This window comes from Engystomops pustulosus, chromosome 4, assembly GCF_040894005.1.
Source record: "Engystomops pustulosus chromosome 4, aEngPut4.maternal, whole genome shotgun sequence".
NCBI lineage: Eukaryota > Metazoa > Chordata > Amphibia > Anura > Leptodactylidae > Engystomops > Engystomops pustulosus.
The window spans coordinates 121,885,581-121,908,245 of NC_092414.1; the positions used below are offsets into that span (position 1 = coordinate 121,885,581).

The window sequence follows — 22,665 nt, forward strand, 5'->3', positions numbered from 1 at the left end:
AGATATAAGAGTCCTGGTTCAGAGAATGATCTGAACGGTCCCCTGACATCAAGACAACAGAGTAGAAATGTGAGTGGAGGAGGTATCTAACCATTACCTAACTATTTACAGCCCAAAACGGGTTGTGGTGGAAATCAATTAAGACAGCCCGAGGTGAAATAAGGAAATGTTCAGAATAGTGCAGGACAGAATGCCAACTAAAAATCATAGTCAGGAGCAAATCCTCTGTCATACTTTACTGGCAGAGAATGAAGCTAAAGCCTAAACAAGCAGAGATGTTACACACATGTTTTGTACTGCACACACAAATATCAGAAATATATTAACATCCACTGTGTGCAGATTCAGAATTTCCCTTTATTGTTTTTCTTCCCATAAAATTCCATTCATATAACAGGAAATAAATATGTCTCAGATGTTTCTAAATATGACTACCTGGTTGATTCATCAAACACTTTTATTATGCATCACACATCAAAGACATAGTTATGCAAAATTCATTAATTGAGACGGTGTGCATAAATTACTTACAGGAGCAACAGTTATGTAGAAAAGTAGTACTAAGATAAAATATCTATGTCTTAATACCAATTTTATATCTATTGTAATACACAAGAGAAGATTTATTATGCCATCAAAATCCACACATCCCCACCAGTTCTGAGGATTATTCACCTCACACACCACTTTGGGTATGTCAGGGAACGGGTTGGGCAGTTGGCGAGTAGTGGCTTGGACACCCCGGATCACCAAATTTAGTAGAGTCACCGTCTGAAAACCATACGGAAACTATAGAAAAAATCTCTGCCAGGTCAGACCTGGTCTAAACAGGAGCCTATTAGAAGATATGGGTGCCGGAGTACCAGTGTGGGAAATTTTAAGACTGGCATTTAAAAAGCCAGTCTTAAAAATTTCCACACAAGGCGCCTAGTGATAAAACTTCAGAAAAGCTAAAATGTCAATTCACAAGGTAACAGTAATGGCTTATTGTATATAGTAAATGTGTTATTTGCAAATTGACCTTCAATTGTGACAACTAGATTAGTTAAATGTTGTAGATTGTCACAGAGATGCCATGAGTTTAAAGCGGGAATGTATTGATTGCTTTGCAGCAGTTCCCTATGTAAAATAATGGAGTTCAAGATGGTGATTTTTCCTGACAATTTTAAAAAACTGGCAAGAATAGTGGTAAGGATTTTGTGTGATTATACATGTCCTCCTTTCTGATATGTATTACATTTACAGTAATTAAATAGCAGCAAACCTTCAGCTATTTTATTCCTCCAGGTACATTGTCTCTTCAGGATTTACCGTATATACTCGTGTATAAGCCGAGTTTTTCAGCACAAAAAATGTGCTGAAAAACCTCATCTCGGCTTATACACGAGTCAATAATAATTAAAAAAAAAATTAACACTCACCCTCCGGCTCCCGGTCCTCGGCGGCGGCTCCTGGTCCTCGGCGGCAGCTCCCGATCCTCTGCAGCGGCTTCTATCTTCACGTGCTGGCAGTCGCGTCTATGCGACTTGCCGGCGGGCGCACAATATGATGTAGCGGTGTCACCGCTGATGACATCATCAGCGGCGACACCGCCGCATCGCACTGTGCGCCCGCCGGCAAGTCGCATGGACGCGACTGCCGGCACGTGAAGATAGAAGAGAGAAGCCGCCGCAGAGGTTCGGGAGCCGCCGCAGAGGTTCGGGAGCCGCTGCCGATGACCGGGAGCCGCCGCCACTAAGCATCAAAGGTGAGTATCGTCGGAGGGTGAGTATTAAGTTTATTTTTTTATTATTCGCTAGGCATACTGAGGGCAGGCTGTATACTTTTTGGGGCAGGCTGTATACTTTTTGGGGGCAGGCTGTATACTTTTTGGGGGCAGGCTGTATACTTCATGGGGGCAGGCTGTATACTTCATGGGGGCAGGCTGTATACTTCATGGGGGCAGGCTGATTGTATACTACTTGGGACAGGCTGTATACTACAGGGGCTGGCTGGTTGTATACTACAGGGGGCTAGCTGGCTGTATACTACACCCTCGACTTATACTCGAGTCAATAGGTTTTCCCATTTTTTGTGGTAAAATTAGGGGTCTCGGCTTATACTCGGGTCGGCTTATACTCAAGTATATACGGTAATACTTTATGTAGGCATAATGATTGCCTAAACCACACCCATCCATCTATAAATCTGTCTTGTACAGCATATTAGAAAAAACTGCTAAGGACCCATAAAACTGCTGATAACCAGGACTGTATCTGAAATTAGGGTCTATGGCCCAATGAAAGGAGTTTATACAGTAGCAGATTATGATATAGGTGGTTTTGGTGGTAGCCTGAGGCCCAAGCCTTCCAGGGGACCCATAGCCACCCAATACACCTATCAAATTTTATACTGAAAAGGGCCTTCACAACCCATGAAATCCCCATACATCTGGTCCTGGTCCCAATACATATGTACACAAGTAACATTTCAGGACTTTTGAAGGTCCTCCAAAAGTCCTGGAACTGCAGATTTAAATCAGACAGAAGGGACAGAGTCTCCACTCCCCAAGAAGATGATTCTAGCACCATATGTAGAAAGTGAATTCCAGACTTGTAGGGGCTATAATATTCATACAGCCCATGGCCCATGTCAGCCTTAATCCGCCCTTAAGTTTATAATATAGTAGACTGGAGGAATAGGGGATTTAATACAAAGCATAGTGGTCCTAAAACATGGGGTCAAAGGGGTGTCACCTTACATTGGGTTTGGGGCATAGAGGAGCGATATATATGTAATTGTTGAAAGAAGTGGGAGCATAAGGAGTCATGGTATATGGGAATTCAAATACAAGTGCTGATTCTAAAAAAGTGTAGGCCCAGGCTTAATAGCATATTAGAGTGGGGATTAAGAGGTTCATAGTCTATATAGTATAAGTGTTGTTATCAATGATGCCAGTGGCGTAACTACAGTGGCAGCAGCCATAGGAGCTGCTATGGGGCTTGGATGGTCAGGGGCCCCCGGCTTCTGACCTGTTACACTAAAGAATGGAGGATGTGTACCATTATATACATATTATGCTGGACAATGTGCAGCATAATATGAATATAACAGTGCACATCTTCAAAAGTACACATCATGAATCAGCAGCTCAGATAAGAAACGTCAAGGAAGAGATATATGTGTGAGTGTACAAATACATGATGAATATCCTTTCACTTGATATCCTTTGTGAAAACTAACCAAATGACATTATAATTGCTTTGAAATAAGCAAATCCAAATAATTGTTGAGTGTATATGGGCCTTTGATGGAAACATATTAAGACTTGGTACCTAGGGCAGTGTGAGCTAGAAAAAGTAGCTACACATCCCAGAATCACAAAGTAGAAACTTAGTTCATTCTAACCTTTATATTATTTCTAAATATTGCACAATGATAATTATATTGGCACCAGCCTTTCTTTCCCCTTCTGAAGTGAGCATATTCGGGTTTGTAAAGCAATGCATTATTCATGTACCTTTCCTTAGTTTCCTTCAGTTCACCTACATAGATTGTGATTTAAGGTCAGTTTTGGAGTTCCTGTTCAATCAACAGCTATGTGACTAGTGATTTACTTGTGTCTTACTACACATTTGTACTGTACCTTTCAGCTATTTTATCTGTTTCTATAACCCAGTTAGTCATTTGGTTTATTAACATTTTAACAGTGCAGATAAAATAGGGAATTTTGAAACATTTGCAGATAAGATAATGTAAATGTATGCAGGAACATGTAGCAAAATAAATGCTCTGCTCAATTTTTGACTTTGTCACCTTTGGAAAAATGGCAGAATGAAAGGATTTTATTTGATATATTATTTACATAATAGTTCAGAGTAGGTTTGGTTTGTGTGTTTTGTGCATCCCATTCTGCCCATTATTTAGTATCTTCAGGGAAGAGCTGCAAATAGCAGTCGTAAACACAGCCAACGGGGCACAGAATTCTTCCTGATGCTGTTTCACTTGCAAAAAAGGTCATTTCGCATCACCAGAATAATTATTTTCATAAAAGTTATGCTTAGGGTTGATGAAGAATTCAAAGCTCCATTCGGGTAGAGAACAGTTGTGTTTAACATATATGTCTTAAATGTTTGTTATTTATTCAACATTGTAGAAATTTCTTTACAATAAGAATATATGATACAGTCATTGGGGATGTTATCATTCATAAACTGTGCTCTTTTTGGTTGTAACATTAACATACAGAGCTGTACATTCCTATTAAATTCAGCAGCTGGAAAATGTGCTATTTTACATTAGTGCTAACAGGCTTCAAACCTGATGCAAAAGAAGGTCAGCGATGACTTAACAACCCCTTGCCGCTTACAAGTCACATTCTCTCATTTGAGAAAAAAACAAATAGATTGGCTCAGAGCCAGATTCTAATTTTCTTCTCTCACCCATGATCTGTAGTACACTGGTCGCACTAAATTTACCACAAGAATCACAATGTACTTTCTTAATGAAGCATTAATGCAGCAAATCCATCACAAGTTGCATTGAGCTGCTGCTCTCGATTTACCACCTGCTAGCATAGCACATTAACCCTTTCAAGAACATTTTTCGGGGGGTTTTATGTTTCCATTTTTTACTCTCCTTCACCCACAAGCCATATATTTTAGATTTTTCTTTTTACAGAACTATATAAGGGTTTTTGTCTGTGGGACAAAATGTTCTTTCTAGTTGGGCCATTTAATATTCTGTGCTATGTACTGCGAAGCTGTAAAAAAAGTCAGAGTATTGGCAAAAAAACACAGGTACAGCATTTTCTGCTGGGTTTTGTTTTCATGGCTTTATTTTACTTACCCATCCTGCGCGATCCCCGAAAGTGCATTGTCCGACCGGAATGCACATCTGCCGTGATTCACGAAGATCGTGTGCCTGATATCCTGCATGTGTCGCTTCCACGCTCAGGTCCACCGGAGTTCACCTTCTTCTTCCTGGTGTACGTAATTGCATTGCCTTGCGACACAAATTGAATGTTAAATCCTGCGCTCAGTCCGAATCAGCCAGATCGTCCGACGGCCTGCCCCCTCCCATTTCTGTCACATGAAAGCCGGCACCGCTGCGCCAAAATCTAATTGCATGTGACACAATTCCCTTCTAAATACCTGTCCCAGCGGCGCAAATCCCAAAAATGTCAGGAAGTCCGAAATGCGATCCGCGGACCCTTAGTAAATAAGCCCCAGTGTCTTTTTTTGTGAGTTTAGACTTTGTTTTCATTGCCATGGGATGCATTTGGAAGCATATGAAGTATTTTCATATTTGTATATTTATATTTTGATAGATCAGAGTGTAGTTATGTAACATGTTAATTAACATGGGTTAATTAGTTTTTTTTATGTGTTTTTTAGGTAAAGGGGGTAATTTGAATTACCGTATACACTCGAGTATAAGCCGACCCAAGTATAAGCCGAGACCCCTAATTTTACCACAGAAAACTGGGAAAACCTATTGACTCAAGTATAAGCCGAGGATGTAGTATACAGCCAGCCAGCCTCCATGTAATATACAGCCAGCCCCCATATAGTATACCGCCAGCCAGCCCCCATGTAGTATACAGCCAGCCCCACGTAGCATACAGCCTGCCCCCATGTAGTATACAGCCTGCCCCCGTGTAGAATACAGCCTGCCCCCATGTAGAATACAGCCTGCCCCCGTGTAGCATACAGATAAAAAAAAATAAACTTAATACTCACCCTCCAGTGTCCCCGATGTTCGTCGCGGCTCTTGGCGGCTCCCGATCCCCATCGCGGCTCCTGGCTGCTTCTTCACTCTTCTATCTTCTATCTTCTCTAGCTGGCAGAGTCGCGTCCATGCGATCTGCAGGCCGTCGCACACTGTGATGCGACAGCGCTGCATCACAGTGTGTGACGGCCGGCAGATTGCATGGACATGACTCTGCTGGCTAGAGATGATGGAAGACAGAAGAGGAGATCGGGAGCCGCGAGTAACATCGGGGACACCGGTGGGTGAGTATCAATATTTTTTTTAATCACTGACTCGTGTATAAGCCGAGGTGAGGTTTTCAGCACATTTTTTTTTAAAAACTCGGCTTATACACGAGTATATACAGTAAATTTTTTATTTTTTTCTGATTATTTAAAATTATTTTTACTATTATTCAGCCCCCAAGGGTACTTGAACTCTGTGGCATGTGATCATTAATCAGTACAAAATACTGTGAATATACTGCTTCTCTATTATAGTCTTTAAAAGGCTCCCATCTGTCATAGGCACCTTCCAAGAACCTCATGGTCACATGTAGCACTGATTAGGTTGTATGGTCAGGTTTGACTATGGCACTTAACAAGTTAACTACTGAAATCAGTGCTACTAGTTAGTAGCAGGTGTCAGATTTTTATCTGCAGCTTGGATTTGTGTGTGACACCATGCTGCTGAGATTTCTGTCCCTCTTTCTGCTCTGCGCCTGTAACCCCCCCTGCCCCCCTGCAGTTTAGCACGGACACTCACGGACTCACTTCCTGCCAGCACCACATGGTTAGTAAAAATAAGCTGCAAACTCCAGGTAGATAAGTGATCCGGGGGAAGGGGGAGGCAGGCAAATGTCAGTGATAATAGATGTAATGCAGAATTGACAGTGTAAAAGTCTGTCAGCCTCTGAGTAATAGGCATCTCATGCATCTTATCATCTATGATCTGTGTCATCCTTCTTTCTATGTGCCAGTGTGTAAGTAGAATGTCAGAATCCAGTTGAAAGTGTATAGTCCCTGCCCACACCATGGAATTTTGCACTGACCAGCCTAGGGAGTGATAGGAGCTAAAACAGCAATAAAACCGAGTAAAACTGTAAAGTAAGGGGTTAAAATTATCTTTATTGTGTAAATACTAGGGGATTGAAATATGAGAATTTTTTTCCATGGGCAAATCCCTTTAACATGAAACCAAAAGCATGTTATGTACTATAGAACCAAAGACAGGGGTATCCAAAGTGACACTTACCCTTCAACCTCTAAACTTGATCTCGGACACATATGTCTCCAATACGCCCCCCCCCCCCCCCACACACACACACCTCTTACAAGTCCCCCAGGGCTGCACAATGTCTTAACCAGGCTGGGCACTGCTATGCGCAGCATGCCAGTATGTTATATAAAAAAGTGAAATACATCTGTATAGCACTGTGTTAGATGAATAAAACCTTGAACAAGCAATTTGAGGATCACATGTTCAAGCCAACCTGTAAGAAATACAAAAAAGTTTAAACCAATTAGTAAAGATTTTTTCCCCTATACACATGCAATGTAATAATAATAATTCTTTATTTTAGATAGCACCTACAGATTCAGCCAAATTAGTCACTGTCCCCATAGGGCTAACGATCTAATCAACCTACCAGTATATTTTGGAGTGTGGAAGGAAACCAGAGTAAAGTACAAAAACACAAAATCACAAAAAACTCCACATTTTTGGTATCGCTGTGTCCGTAACAATCTGTACAATGAAATGGAAACAATGGACCCAACCAGTGAAGGCCATAAAACAAACCCAGAAAAACTTGCCAAAAATGTGACTGCAGCCTATGTACTGGGGGGAGGCAGTGGCTGCAGCCTATATACCGGGGTTAAGCAGGGGCTACAGCCAATATACAGGGGGGAGGCAGGGGCTGTAGCCTATATACTGGAGGGAGACAGGGGCTGCAGCCTATATACTGGGGGGAGGCAGGGGCGGCTGCCTATATACTGGGGGGCGGGGCTGCAGCCTATATACTGGGGGGAGGCAGGGGCTGAAAACTATATACTGGGGGAGGCAGGGGCTGCAGGCTCTATACTGGGTGAGGCAGGGGCTGCAGGCTCTATACTGGGGGTGGGGCAGGGGCTACAGGCTATAAACTGGGGGACAGTGGCTAGTGGCTATATACTGAGGGGCAGGGGCTGGCAGGTTATATACTGGGAGGCAGGGTCTGGCAGGTTATATACTGGGGTAGGGGCTGGCAGGCTATATACTGGGGGGCTGGCAAGCTATATACTACAGAGGCTGGCAGGCTATATACTACAGGGACTGTGACCAATGCATTTCCCACCCTCAGCGTATACTCGAGTCAAAAGATTTTCCCAGTTTTTGTGTTAAAATTAGGGTTCTCTGCTTGTAGGCTTATACTTGAGTTTATACGGTAAGTTATGTCATTTTCTCTATATAAGTTTATCTTCAGTAAAATTGTAAAAACTATATAAATGAAGTATTTGTATGGTACAGTGAATGGCCCAAAAATGCAAACAGTCTTAATCCAGAATGGATGATTTTCTTTTCCTCCATACACTCAAGAGTTAATAAAATCTAATCAATAAGCTAAAGACCCACTAAAATGAAATATTTGTAAAGTGCTTCTAATCTTGAATATAGCCTTTAACCCCTTACCGACGAACAACATATTAGTATCCCTCACATGCGGAGCCCGTGAGACTTCTCCATACAAGGTGGATGCTTTCTGCAATATGCGCCAGCTAGCACCGATCGCGGGTGATATCTCTTCAATAGCCATCGGCAAAGTGTGGGCGCCACCATATTGGCTTAAATTGTTGCTCCCCGTGACCTCATCGGGGAGTGGTGATTTGTTACCATGACAGCCTCAGGTCATACAAAGACCCAAGGTTGTCCCATTTTAACCCATTTATTACAATGTGTGAAATCCCCTCTTTACATGAAAAATAAAAAAAGTTATAGATTTTTGAAGGTGAGGGGTAAAAAATAGAAACGCAAAAACAGAGCCTGTCCTTATCGAATTAAAAAGTGGCAATGAAAATCTGCTCTGAATGGCGTACTTTCCTTCAATGCCATGGCCTGTGCCCATACAGCAGATTACCACCACATTTGGAGTATTGACATACTCAGTAGAATTTGGGTGTTAAAGTTTGTGGAGAGTTCTAGTACTGTATCCACTGAAAATGTCTACAAAGAGTTGTGTGCGCCAGAAATGTGGTGCAGGAACCTCTTAATTACCTGTGCAAGCAGTTTTCACTGAAAAGAATGTGCAAAGTACACAACAAAACTTGCGCATTGCTCTTAGTAAATGTGGACGATAATGCTAATTAACTAAACATAAGCTATTATGTGATTCTTTTTGCATGTGTAGAAGTACTATAAAACACACAGGGCATGTCTATTTTGTCTCTTCTCAACCAATAATTCTTAAAAATTTTACATTATTTAGTATTTTGCACTATTCTACTCAATAAGAAGAAATGAAATAATATGCTTATATGTAACATGATTCAGGAATACATCATATCAGATAATATTATGGTGATCTGACAGTCCTGTTGACCTTCGATAAGTAATGTTATCTCATGGAATTCAGTGGACAGTTATAACATGTAAGGTCTTGGAAATGGAAAACACATTGTAAGCATGCTTTGCTGATTACAATGGCAGATCTATGGAGTCATGTAGAATGATAGTAAAATTAATGCTAACTTACCAATATGAAAACATAAAATAGCAGGATCCGAATAAAATGAATTGCTACTAAAATAGGCAGAAAACTAGGGAGCAACACCTTGGTGTTAGCAAGATTTTTTCATGGAAGGAGGAAAAAGGGCACAAAATGAGATTGAAGACATATAAAAACACAAAAAAACCCTTAGGATAAATAAGCACCAAAAAGAAAACACTGGAAAAGAAAATGAAACAACAAAGAGACCTACAAATGGCCCCAAATATTTTTTTTCCATTTGTTAACTTTTTATGTTTTGTCGATGTCACTAAATAAGGGATTGACGAGTATTACTTTTTAATGGTTTAACTTTCTAACTACATTTTAACCTTGAATAATTTTTTTTTGCATAAAAGAAGTTACTTAAAGGGAACTTACCACCACGATTCTACCTATAAAGGTAGAATGGGTGGTAGGTGCATGTATAGGACGTGAGGATAGCTCTTTTTAGAGCTAATCCTCACGTCCCTGCTATCTTTTTAAAACATTATTGCCCTAATATGTAAATTTGCTTAAGCGACTATTGGGTGGTGGAGTAGCCGGTCATGAGGCTACACGTCGCGGCTACTCCACGCCCCAGTAGCCCCAGTAGACTCTTTTCTCCTCCTACCCTAACATCTTCAGCACGCAGCTCGTCGCGCGACCACTGCTCTGAAGCCGCGTTACTATGCATGTGCAGAACTCTAGCTTCTCGGACAAAGATATCAGGGTAGGAGGAGAAAAGAGGCTACTGGGGCATGGAATAGCCGCGACATGTAGCCTCATGTCCAGCTACTCCATGCCCCAGTAGCCGCATGAGAAAATTTACATATTAGGGTATTAAAGTTTTAAAAACATAGCAGGGCCTTAAGGATTAGCTCTAAAAAGGGCTATCCTCACGTTCCATACATCCACCTACCACCCGTTCTACTTTTATAGGTAGAATTGTAGTGGTAGGTTCCGTTTAAAGGATTTTTCTTTAAGGTTAATCAAAGTAATTTAACAATATATTTGATCTATTAATAAATAAATGATCTATTAATAAACTGCAATCCAATATACAAGGTCTTCTGGATTAACCATGGCAGGCCTTCATTTGGTCTATTTGGCATGGCAACACATCTTTGCCCACTGAGTGCTGCACAGGGTTGGAGTGTGTGTGTGGGGGGGGGGGGGTCGATATTTTCACTTTTGTTTTTCCTATTCTCTTAGACCCAGCTGTCAGTACAAACCACAGCCTCTAGGGAGTTTAACAGAAGTGATCCCTAGTAACATCAACCATTGCCATTCCAGCAGTAGCCTAGCTGTCAGTTGTATGATTTTAAAAGAATTTCATGAAGGAACACCAATTTAAAAACACTATATCATTGTGGGGTTTGGCGGCTTTGCTTCAAAGTTAGGCCCTACACAGACAACCATATTTGGGTTTTGTGTTTGCTTAATTTCCAAACCCCACACCGGTCAAGTGTAAAATAGGAAAATAAATTCCTAAAGTCAATTTCTAGGTGTTGAAATTAGAAAAGAAAACAACAGCATGAAAAAAGTTGTTACAGTCTTGATTTTCGTTTTCAAATATGACAAATGATGTCAATGGTTAGTGATGTGAATTCTGTTGAATTGAACGTCCAATATAAAATTATAAATGGACTCACCACTAGAGCTTTAGAGCGATTTCTTAGAAGTTTTTCTATATTAGTTGCAGCACTTTCCACCAGCTGCCGTGCGTTGTTGGCTTCAACTGTGTACAAATTTTTGTTTTTCAAGTAAATCTATAATGATAAAAAAACACACAATGAAGTCAATTTATGATCAGTTAAACACAATATTTTAAGATTTATTATTATCAACTCAGAAATGTAATAAAGAAGGCAATTATTTCTCATTAAAGCGAGTAGTTAAGAGATTTCTTTTTCAATTTTTTTCTCATTCAAGCTTAATAACATGTTATAATCTAGTTATTCTTCTTGTCAAAGAGAGAGGAAAAGTAAATGACAGACACAACACTTAGACCATCTTGACTAATCCTAGTGTACAACACGTGACATAATAATGGAAAGCAAATCTTTCTATAGCGTGATCACACATATTCATTGTACTTGTAGCCCAAACCGCCTTGACATCTTCTTCAGTAACTTTCTCGTTCAAACCAAAAATGCAGGAAAAAAAAATAGAAAACAATAATCTAACCTTCATCAAAACATAAGCATTCTGTAATATAACAAGATGAGAACATAAATACAACCACACAATTTGATGACACCTTGGCTTTTAAAGGCTTTATACTTTGTAACACTAAAGAAAGATTTTTTCTGAACTTTCTAAAGAAAATCATAAGGTGAAAGTTTGTAACTTTTGCAAAAAATTAGAGATTTACAAGGATATTGTTGCCATAAAAGGCAATAGCATATTGCTTCTCTTGCTTATCAGCAAAGGTTTGAATTGTGGCTGCCACAGAGCGCCCTATTCCATAAAAATTCTCGTGATCCACAATTCCTAATACAAACAGGATTCAACAGCATCCCTCACCAAGCAACAAAGGGTTAACATGCTTGTAAATTCAGTGTAGCAGCCACAGACTCCTGTGGGTAATACATAAATAATGTCTCCCAATAAATTAAGATTATACAAAAAAGTTCCTAAACTGACATGTCTAATATAATATATAAGGAGATTGAAAAAGCATTACCATGGAAACAAACAGGTACCTGGAAGAGATCTGGCAAAGTGCCAAGCATCATATTTTTAACTTGACACAAGTGAATCTTTATGCAATTCTTGTATCAATGAAAGTAGTAAAACAGTAGATCTGTGAAAAGTATCAGTCATTCAGCTAACACTATAATGAGAGAACAGACTTACAAGTTATTAGACTGCTCTGCTGTTACAAAGAATATTCGGTTGCAGTCTCAGGCTAGATATTACAACATAAAAGTTGTTGCACTCATGATGATGTCTGTAATTTTCATTTACAATGATATCACTTAAAAAATGGATTTATTTCTGGGTAATATCATTACCAGCTAACATGTCACTCTCACTACTAGTGTAATGGGCTTGTCCAAATGGTGTTACAGTGCATCAGTTTTCCAATGGGCATGGGTTGTGTAAATATTTGAAACATATATTATGACATATTTTAATCTTAACCCTTACCGACATGTGACATATTAGTATGTCACACACAGGTCGGTGGGCGCCGCCATCTTGGCTTAGATTTTCGCTCCCTGTGACATCTTTAGGGAGCAAAGATCTGCTGTCATGACAGCCTCGGGTCTTTGTAAGAAGTATGGTAGTACTGTAGTATGGCAGTATATACTGTAGTATGGCAGTATATCGTGGGATCAGACAACCTAGGGTTAAAGGAAATCAACCACTCAAAAAGCAAAAAAAACCCTACAAATACTCACCTCTGCTCCTTTTCATCTTGTTCCTTGCGCTGAAGATATGCGGCGATCTGGGATGCTAATTATGCACGCTTTCGCCACCTCTCTCCCATACCGGGAATAGGAGGTGATGTCATGCCAGAGGCGTGAATCCATGTCGTTCACGTGACGTCAGCTGGGGCGAGGGCATGCATAATGAGCAGCCCGGAGTGTCGGACATCTTGTCCCCAGCTCCGTGATGCTAATTATAACTTTTCTAGGTGAATCCAGTGTGTCATCACTAGTGATAGACAGCGCCGAGATCAAGATGAAAAGGAGTGGAGGTGATTATTTATAGGGGTTCTTTTTGTTTTTAAAATGGTTGATTTCATTTAACGTACCTTGAGGGGGGTCTGAAAAATAAATAAAAAGTAAAAAAAAATGAAATCACCCCCTTTTCTTAGAACTGATATAAAAATACCAGTAAAAATCAAAAATATGTTAGCTTACTTTGCATCCCAATATGTCCGATTTATGAAAATTATTCCTGGTGTAACAGGAAATAGTGCCTCAATGTCTAAAACGGCACTTTTTCGCTATTTTCTAACATACAAAAATTTTTTATAAAAAGTGATAAAAAAGGCCATATAGTCCTCAAAATAACACACAGCTCCATACATCAAAGTATGAAAAAGTGATTGTGCCTGAAGATGGCAAGATATATTTTTTCTTGTACAAAAACTTATAATTTTTTAAATGTATTAAAACACAATAACACCTATATAAATTTAGTATCCCCGTGATTGTACCGACCCTAAAAGGAGACATGTCATTTGGGGTGCACAGTGAAGACAGTAAAAAGCAAGCACACAAGAAAATGGAGCATTTGGAATATGCAATATTAAATACCGTCACTGAAAAACAAGCCCTCGTAGAGCTATTTACATGGAAAAATGGCAAATTAGACTCATCTCTTGTGTTCCCCATGCCTTCACAGTTCTTTAATGAAGCCAGAGAACCACATCCCAGCTTCATTGCACAAGCACTGTAACTATGGTGCATCTGCAGTGAGGCCGGGTGTAGTATGCATTTTTTTATTTTAATAGTGCCCACATAGGAACTTGCTAAAGGACAATTTGGAAAACTAAACCACTGTTCTATAAGGTCCTCTTTAAACATTTTATTTATAATATGTATAGTAAATATATGGCTTCTTTTAAATGGTTCCCCTTTTGTATTTTCATGTTTCACTCCTTCACTTTAAAAATCCATAACTTTTTTTTTATTTTTCCCTCTATAGGGCTTTACAGTGCTTGGTTCTATGTAACAAACTACTTCCTAGTGACTGCATTTCATATTCCAGGCAAATGCTAAATAACAGTCAAAATTATGGATGAGGAAGCCATGGTGGTTGTCTATGATAGTAGCCTCATATTCAAAGCTGTAGTGGGTGGTGAAATACAAGCATTGGTTAACATGGCTGTCTTAACCCATTAACCAGATAGGATAACACAGTCTATAGCAATAGTGTCGAACCTATGGCACGGGTGCCAGAGGCAGCACTCAGAGCCCTTTTTGTGGGCACCCGGGCCATTGCCCCAGCACACCAGACAGGACTCAAAGAATCTTCCTGCGGTTCCAAGCAACTTAAAAGATGCTACCTTCAGTCATATATGTAAGTGATACTTACTTCGCTACTTGGGAATGTAGGAAGAGGGAGAAGGGATGAATTATCTTTGGAGGACCTGCTGCTGACCCCACGATTCTCTGTGTACAGAAGGACACTGGAAAGAAGCTAAAATGATACAAATTTTCCAACTTGTCCTCGGGAGGCCATATGATGGAATGTTGATGAGGAACAGGAAGCAATAAGTTACTGCTTTCATTTTTGGTTGGCACCTCGCGATAAATAAGGGGGTTTTGGCTTGCAGTTTGGGCACTCAGACGCTAACAGGTTTGCCATCACTGGTCTATAGTATAAGTGAATACTGGGATCTGCCCATTTAATGTGATAACTAATTGTATTTACACACTTTCAGTCATTTTAACCGTTGTTACATCAGTATGTAGCTTTAAATCCAAAGTACAAAAAATGGTTATTCTTTTGCTCATCAGTATAAATGAAAAAAATATATATATTAAGAATAATTTTCATCTTTATTAATTTTTTAGCCACCGTCTCTACAGTGGTAGAGTGTAATCTTAATAACTGAGCACAGAACAATGTATGGCGGATATATGTTTCTTAGGAACGACCATTCCTAAGACAATGACAACTTAGGTAGTCATGGTCAAATTGAAATAGGTCACACAGCATTAGGATTGCACTATGAGTCTGGATTTTGATTGGTCCAATCACATCTGTCAGGACATCATAACCAGCAATTACAGTGCAGCAGAGAACAAGACAGCAGGAAAAAGAGTACAGGCAGTCCCCGACTTAAGAACAACTGACTTACAGACAACCCCTAGTTACAAACTGAGCTCTCTAGTCACTGTGACTTCTGGTGATGCTGATTTGGACAGATGCTGGCAACTTACTGTAATTTAGCCCCAGGCTGCAACAATCAACATAAGAGTAATAAAGTTAAGTAAAATCAGGGCTGTAAAAATGCTTTTTCCTACACTTATAAAACATACCCCTTCCAACTTACATACAAATTCAAATAAAGAACAAAGCTACAGAATTTTTCTTGAACGTAATTTGGGGATTGCCTAAAGTGGAAAATTCTAGAGCTTAAAGGACACCTGTCATCAGGTCTGTGTCACTATTCCTGTCACTATTACCTGTTGGAGCAGCTCACAAAGATCCCATCCCAGCCTTTATCTAGTTAGTTCATACATTAATCATTATAAAATCATCTTTTCTTTATTATGTAAATGAGGCTGGTCACATGGTCAGAGGCAGTGATGTCACCCCAGTTCCCCCTCCCCTCTCCTCCCCCTGCTCATGTCTGTGTGTAATGTATAGTAAAGCATTGCTGGTGTGTGTGCTGTATCTGCTGACATGCTGCATCCTCCTAATACACAGAGACACAGACATCAGCTACACAAGTACCTGACATGTTCTGCTATAACATGGCTGCCTGGAGCTGTTGTATCTCTCCTATGCACACACACAGGCTGCAGGGAGCGCCAGCACCAGGAAGCACATCATTATACAGCCTCACATCATTACACAGGCTGTCAGTCATGCACTGGGGGTGTGACTGTGCCTCCCACTCATGAATAAGCTGGACAGCATGAATATGCTAATTACTCATTGGACATTTCACAGGACATTTGCATACAGCTTTAGGACCTCATTGCTTAAGTTTACAGGCATGTAGAAGGACAATGAAGGGATAGAGGCAATGCTCTCTAATGGCAGTTTATGAAAATATATTTAGTTTAGGGGGTTATTTTGCATGACAGGTTCTCTTTAAGAGTTCAAATGCAAATAATTGTTCTTATTGATCAGTGTAGTGAGATAAAATAGGACATATATTGGTAAACAACTGAATATAATTAGAACTATTCATTTAAAAGCAGTTTTGTTTCTAAATATAGTAACTGGTTATGTACAGTATAAAGAGACATTTCATGTGTTAAATATTTCTATTCTCCCCATCTATCTTATTCTCTGCATTAATTGGTTACATTATCAAAGTGTGACAGATGCAGAACTATGCAGACAATTCCCATCAGACCAACACTGCTGTGGAGAAAGAAAGGATTTCCATTTCCATTAAAATTTCTGCTTTATATATTATTAGAATCATTTTTAACAGTCTATTAAAAATAAAGAAAAAGCTATTAGGACATATTTACTACTGTCTGACATTGTAGATTATACTGACAAAAAATTACCCAGATTATAGTAACTGATGCTGCTGATAGTTTGTACTGTTGCACTATGTGCTTGCATTAGTGCACATTAAAGGGGTATTCCAGGAATCAGCATAATTCATATACAAAAGGGTCCTTAAAATATAAGCTAATATGTGATTAGTTGTTATTTAAAACTTTGCTTCCCTTAGCAGCAAAATGCTGGTGACATAGACTGTAATGAAGAATTAAAATCTTACTGGCCCTTAAATCAGTCCAGTGATTTTCTCTGTGCGGAGCAGCCACAGGAAAGAAGATGGCGGTGGTCACATGTCCACATCACATGTCCTGCACCTGCCTGGGAAGGTCACGTGATCATCACTATGTTTGACTGTAGTCGGTTGCAGTACACCCAGTATGGCCAGTGTTGTGGTAAGACGTCATCTCGGTGAGGCAATGTACAGTGATGGTAGTTACACATCATTACTATGGTAACAGAGCAGGACAGTCTGTTACATCATCACTGGGAGCAGAGCATAAGAGGGAGGAGGAGTTCCTGAGAACTAATGGATCATGGGACTTGTAGAATCCTATGATAGCCATCTTGGTGATAACTCTGCATACTTTAGAAAGCCCATAACATTTTGTGAATCATAAAATCAAACAATTTAAACTCCGTTTTGTTATATTCATTTATTTATAGCATTATGGGTGCTTGTATCATATTCCCGGCTCACACTTTTCCTTTACTGTTAAAGGGACACTATCACAAGCTTTTACACCACTAGACTAATGGCCCCTTCCGGGAAAATATGAATTATCCTTTTTAGGATTCTTACTTTTATGCTTACCAATATAAAAATAGAGTCCTAAATCATATGCAAATGTAATGTAATGCAAAAAGCTTTTTTGCCTGAGATAAGTCACTTTCAGGGGCTGGAGGAGGAGAATCACTTCAGGCACCCTTATCATGCTTTATAGCAGCAAGAAGAAATAATCACTTCTTTCATAAAGCAACATGATTGTGATTTTGTGTGCTATAAAACCAGGAATACCGAAAGATTAAGACTTGGTTAAGAATGTGAGCTACAGATTCACATCTTTACAGTGACACCAGAACCATGATACCTGCTGCTGTGTGGCCAAAGATAGGGACATTTAAAGTGATGCTCCCTCTCCAACCTCTAAAAATGACTCTTCGAAATTATTTTGCATATAGCTGATTAGTTTTTATAGGTGAATAAGCAATCTTTGATGTAAAAGAGTAGATTTAATACTCTACTTGACAGGGCTTTTAAGTGAACTTCCAGAAGAAGTTCTAACTTTGCCAGTGGCATTTAAACAGTAACCACCCGCGATCAGTGCCAGCATCGGGTCTGCTCATCACCAGTGATTGTGTGCATTACTACCTACTAGGGTCATGTCAGACAGTACTTCTTTAAGATGGCATAACAAGTAGTGTCAATCTGGCCTTGCATGTGTGTAATTTTAAAGGCAAAGCAGAAAAGCTGTAAGCCATTAATTGATCATTATATTCAAGCACTTCCAGTGTCTACGCCTTTCTCCTGATAGATTGTAAGCTCTTGCGATCAGGGCCCTCACTCCTACTCTTTTATATGACTATGTTATTAATCTGTAATCTGATTTGTTTGTATATGTACCCCATGAAGTGTAAAGCGCTGGGTAATATTGCGCTATGTAATAAAGTTTTATTATTATTTTGATAATTATGTAATTTTCTAATTTGCAGTAGTAGTATATTATACTAACAAAATACACAACATTGCAATACATAAAAACTGCAATGATGCAAAAATCAACACCCAGTTGGCTAGCAACATAACCTGGAGGTTAATATGACACCATTGTGTCACTATGAAAAATGTACTGCTTATATCTATCTCCTCAACCTCCCCCTTCATCTTATTTGTATACAAGCATACCACATATATCACAATTCTAGCAAGGTAAAATACTACTGCTATGTCACATAAAAATAAAGTATTTTAAATATCGGAATGTTTATGTGAATACATAGGATAAAATATGAAATCCAGTTTTTGTATGATATGGAATTTTTCTATGGTTCTCACTCCTGTATATCTGAATGTGATCTTCTTTGCAGCATTTTACACGGATCGTAGCAGAACATTCCAAGTATGATGTCAGCCTGACATGCGATTCTTAATGTCACTCATAAAAAAGTAGTTACTTTTCCCTAGTACACATCCCTCATTCTTTCTGAATCTCTTCCATCAATTAAACAACTAATTGGCACTCAGTGCCTTGGACAAATGCCACCATCGTACTTATCAGAGTCTTCTGCATGAACACTTTGACAGCACGACCCGACTTACTAGAGCAAAAAAAGAGGAAAAAGGAGAGTTCAACAAGTATAGGAAATAGCCTACAGGAATTCTAACTGCTAATTATGTCCTGTGGCAATTCAGTCTGTTATGGAAGGGAGTATTAGAAGGCAGAAAAGAATACAGCATGCTCAACATTTTTTGTTTCACAATCTGACTTCCTATTGCTATTTTTGCTCACATTTTCATTTTTACCTCAAGGTGATTTAATTTTCAATAAACATACTGTTATACTAATTGTCTATGATGTGATAGAAACTTGGCAGACTTATATATAATATCATATTAAAGGGGTTTTGCCATGAAGACAAGTTACGGTAGGCCCTATCCACGGGATAGGGCCTAACTTGCTGATCAGTGGGGTTCTCAGTGCTGAGATCATCACAAATTGTGAAAACGATGGATCACTCCATAAGAGTGGTGGAGCAGATGACTGCACATGACTGTTTTGCTCCATTAATCTCTATGGAGCTGATGGAGATTTCCAAGCAATTAGTCAGAGGAGCGGCGGACCCCTCGTTTTCGCGATCTGCGGTCTTAGATGAGTCAGATTAGGCATTATCATTCATTTATCAATCAAGAGTACAAAATGATTGTTGAAATGGTTGAAATAGCCCAAATATAGTCTTTTTTTGTTACCATTAATACAGGTGTGTGAAAAGTTCCATGATAACATAACATATCTGAATACCCAGTAAGTAATTGGTGACGGGCCTATCTTTTAGATAGTGTGATGCGATATTGGATCAAATACATATTAAATAAGGCCAGGACTATTTTAGAAATTGATTGCAACAATCAGATTTGCAATATCTCTAATAGTCAGCAGTGGATTATAGCATAGATGCCTTCTATGGGACCCATGACCACCCAAACCATCTACCAAGTATTATACTGTACAACTGTTCATGCTCTCAATACACATGTATACACAAGCTCTGAAGGTCCTGCAAAGGTCCTGAAACCTCCAATTGACAGCACACAGAAAGGATACATCCTTCGTTTTTCAAGTAGCATGATTCCAGTATCATGTAGGGGCTTTAATATTTAATACAGTACAATACAGTAAAAAAAGGTTTTCAACATTTAAACTTGCAACAACAACTGGTAATGTTCCCTGTGATGCATAGCTATTTGTTTTTTCCATGGTACTGCTAAACACAAAACTGAAGGCCCTCACTTTGATTGTTATGACTCTGTACGCAAATCTTTATTGTCAGGTTTTTTTTTGTCTTGGGTGCCTGGAAATGAATGAATGCTACCTACAAAGCAAACCTTTTCTTCTATTAAAAGATGTAAGACTCTTTATTATTCACGTTTGCTGGACATGTCCAAAGATGTGTGATCGAATGGCTTTTCATGGCAATATTGTTTGCCCATTGTGTGTCATATAATGATATCCCATGTGTGTCTATGTGTAAATATATTTCAATACTAGACTATAATAACACTTGGAAAGCTATTATTTTATGGTCTATTAACAAATAAGTCCCTGGCTCTCTGTTATAAGTGTTCACTGGTAGTGACAGATTTCCCTGATAATTTCCTGTACAAACTCCCGGGTGATTCATAATAGCCCAGTGTAGTTATACTATGGTCATTGTGTGATGCCATTATCAGGTGTAGTGTCTTGTAAACTGAGTCCCAAATGGATCCTGAAATAAGGCTTCAGCTGCAGCCTATACATAGTGCAGTCATCTTTATAGATGATCATTAGAGATGAGCGAGTATACTCGTCCGAGCTTGATGCTCGTTCGAGTATTAAGGTACTCGAAACGGCTCGTTGCTCGGACGAGTATTTCCCCTGCTCGAGATCGAGCATTTAATTAAAAAAACACAGTGAAGAACAATGAAGAATAGAATAAAAACAGTGAACACAGTGAACACAGGATCATTTAAGTGAAAAACACAGTGAAAAACACAGTGAAGAATAGATTACAGATGTTCGGCACATCTGCTTGGGGCATGGGGCAGCGGCAGCAGCACGGAGACCTGGGGCAGCGGCAGCAGCACGGAGACATGGGGCAGCGGCAGCAGCACGGAGACATGGGGCAGCGGCAGCAGCACGGAGACATGGGGCAGCGGCAGCAGCACGGAGACATGGGGCAGCGGCAGCAGCACGGGGACATGGGGCAGCGGCAGCAGCACGGGGACATGGGGCAGCGGCAGCAGCACGGGGACATGGGGCAGCGGCAGCAGCACGGAGACATGGGGCAGCGGCAGCAGCACGGAGACATGGGGCAGCGGCAGCAGCACGGAGACATGGGGCAGCGGCAGCAGCACGGAGACATGGGGCAGCGGCAGCAGCACGGAGACATGGGGCAGCGGCAGCAGCACGGAGACATGGGGCAGCGGCAGCAGCATGGAAACATGGGGCAGCAGCAGCAGGGAGACATGGGGCAGCAGCAGCAGGGAGACATGGGGCAGCAGCAGCAGGGAGACATGGGGCAGCGGCAGCAGCACGGAGACATGGGGCAGAGGCAGCAGCACGGAGACATGGGGCAGAGGCAGCAGCATGGAGACATGGGGCAGAGGCAGCAGCACGGAGACATGGGGCAGAGGCAGCAGCACGGAGACATGGGGCAGAGGCAGCAGCACGGAGACATGGGGCGGCACGGAGAGATCAGGGAGACTTCAGTGGAAGAAGAGGAGCGGATCCCGGACCGCGTATCTCCCGACAAGTAAGCAGATGTGCCGAACATCTGCAATCTATTCTTCACTGTGTTCTTCACTGTGTTTTTCACTTAAATGATCCTGTGTTCACTGTGTTCACTGTTTTTATTCTATTCTTCACTGTTCTTCACATCTGCTAACTTGTCGGGAGATAATATATGCGCGGAACAGTGAAGAATAGATTGCAGATGTTTTCATTCATCTGCTAACTTATCAGAAGACATTCTTTTTCAATTAAATAAAACATTTTATTCCTGAACCATGGTCCCTTTGAAAAATGCTCGAGTCTCCCATTGACTTCAATGGGGTTCGTTATTCGAGACGAGCACTCGAGCATCTGGAAAAGTTCGTCTCGAATAACGAGCACCCGAGCATTTTAGTGCTCGCTCATCTCTAATGATCATACAAGAATTTTTTTTATCTCATTATCATGTTTCTAGAGTTATATAGACTAATATACAGAATCGCAGGAAATATTCTGCTGTTTTACTATTGCCAACCTTTTAAAAAAAAGATGTGCAGAAATGGGGCTTACAAGGAGGGATCAAAATTTGTAAAATAAACTGCTTTGCAACATAAATCACTGTAAAATATTAGTTACGTAGACCAATCTTTGGTCTCTTTTTAAGGAACTGTTATTGTTATAGTTGACTAATAAGAGGAGGAGACTGCTTTATGGGAAATATTTTTTTTTTCATAACATTGTTCCCTGTAGTAAAATATTTTGTTTGTTACAGAGATTAGCAGATTGTGGGTCATGCTGTTATCTCTAAATTTACTGTAAATGGAAACTCCATTACAGACCAGAATATCCCACAGAATTCATTGGGGAGTCTCGCTAGAATGTTTGCTGAGCAAATATCTTTGAGCTATTTCTTAATAAAATGTAAAAAGACATGCTGAATTGCTGTGTTCTTTTGGAAATACACAGTAGCATTGTTATGCCCAAATCTGAATCTTTAAAAACTACTTCAAATATCATTCTGTATAAAGGAAACGGTCC

At 40.0% G+C, this 22,665-nt stretch overlaps 1 protein-coding gene across 14 annotated transcripts in view; it reads right to left on the minus strand.

Moving 5' to 3' along the window:
* The window catches only part of CACNA2D1 (calcium voltage-gated channel auxiliary subunit alpha2delta 1), a 472,576-nt gene that overhangs the window by 344,909 nt on the left and 105,002 nt on the right, over window positions 1–22,665 (minus strand). For all 14 annotated transcript variants that reach the window (XM_072147264.1, XM_072147265.1, XM_072147262.1 and 11 more), the window contains exon 3: window positions 11,107–11,223. In XM_072147264.1, the coding sequence (XP_072003365.1) occupies window positions 11,107–11,223 (117 nt within the window). The remainder of the gene's footprint in view (window positions 1–11,106; window positions 11,224–22,665) is intronic.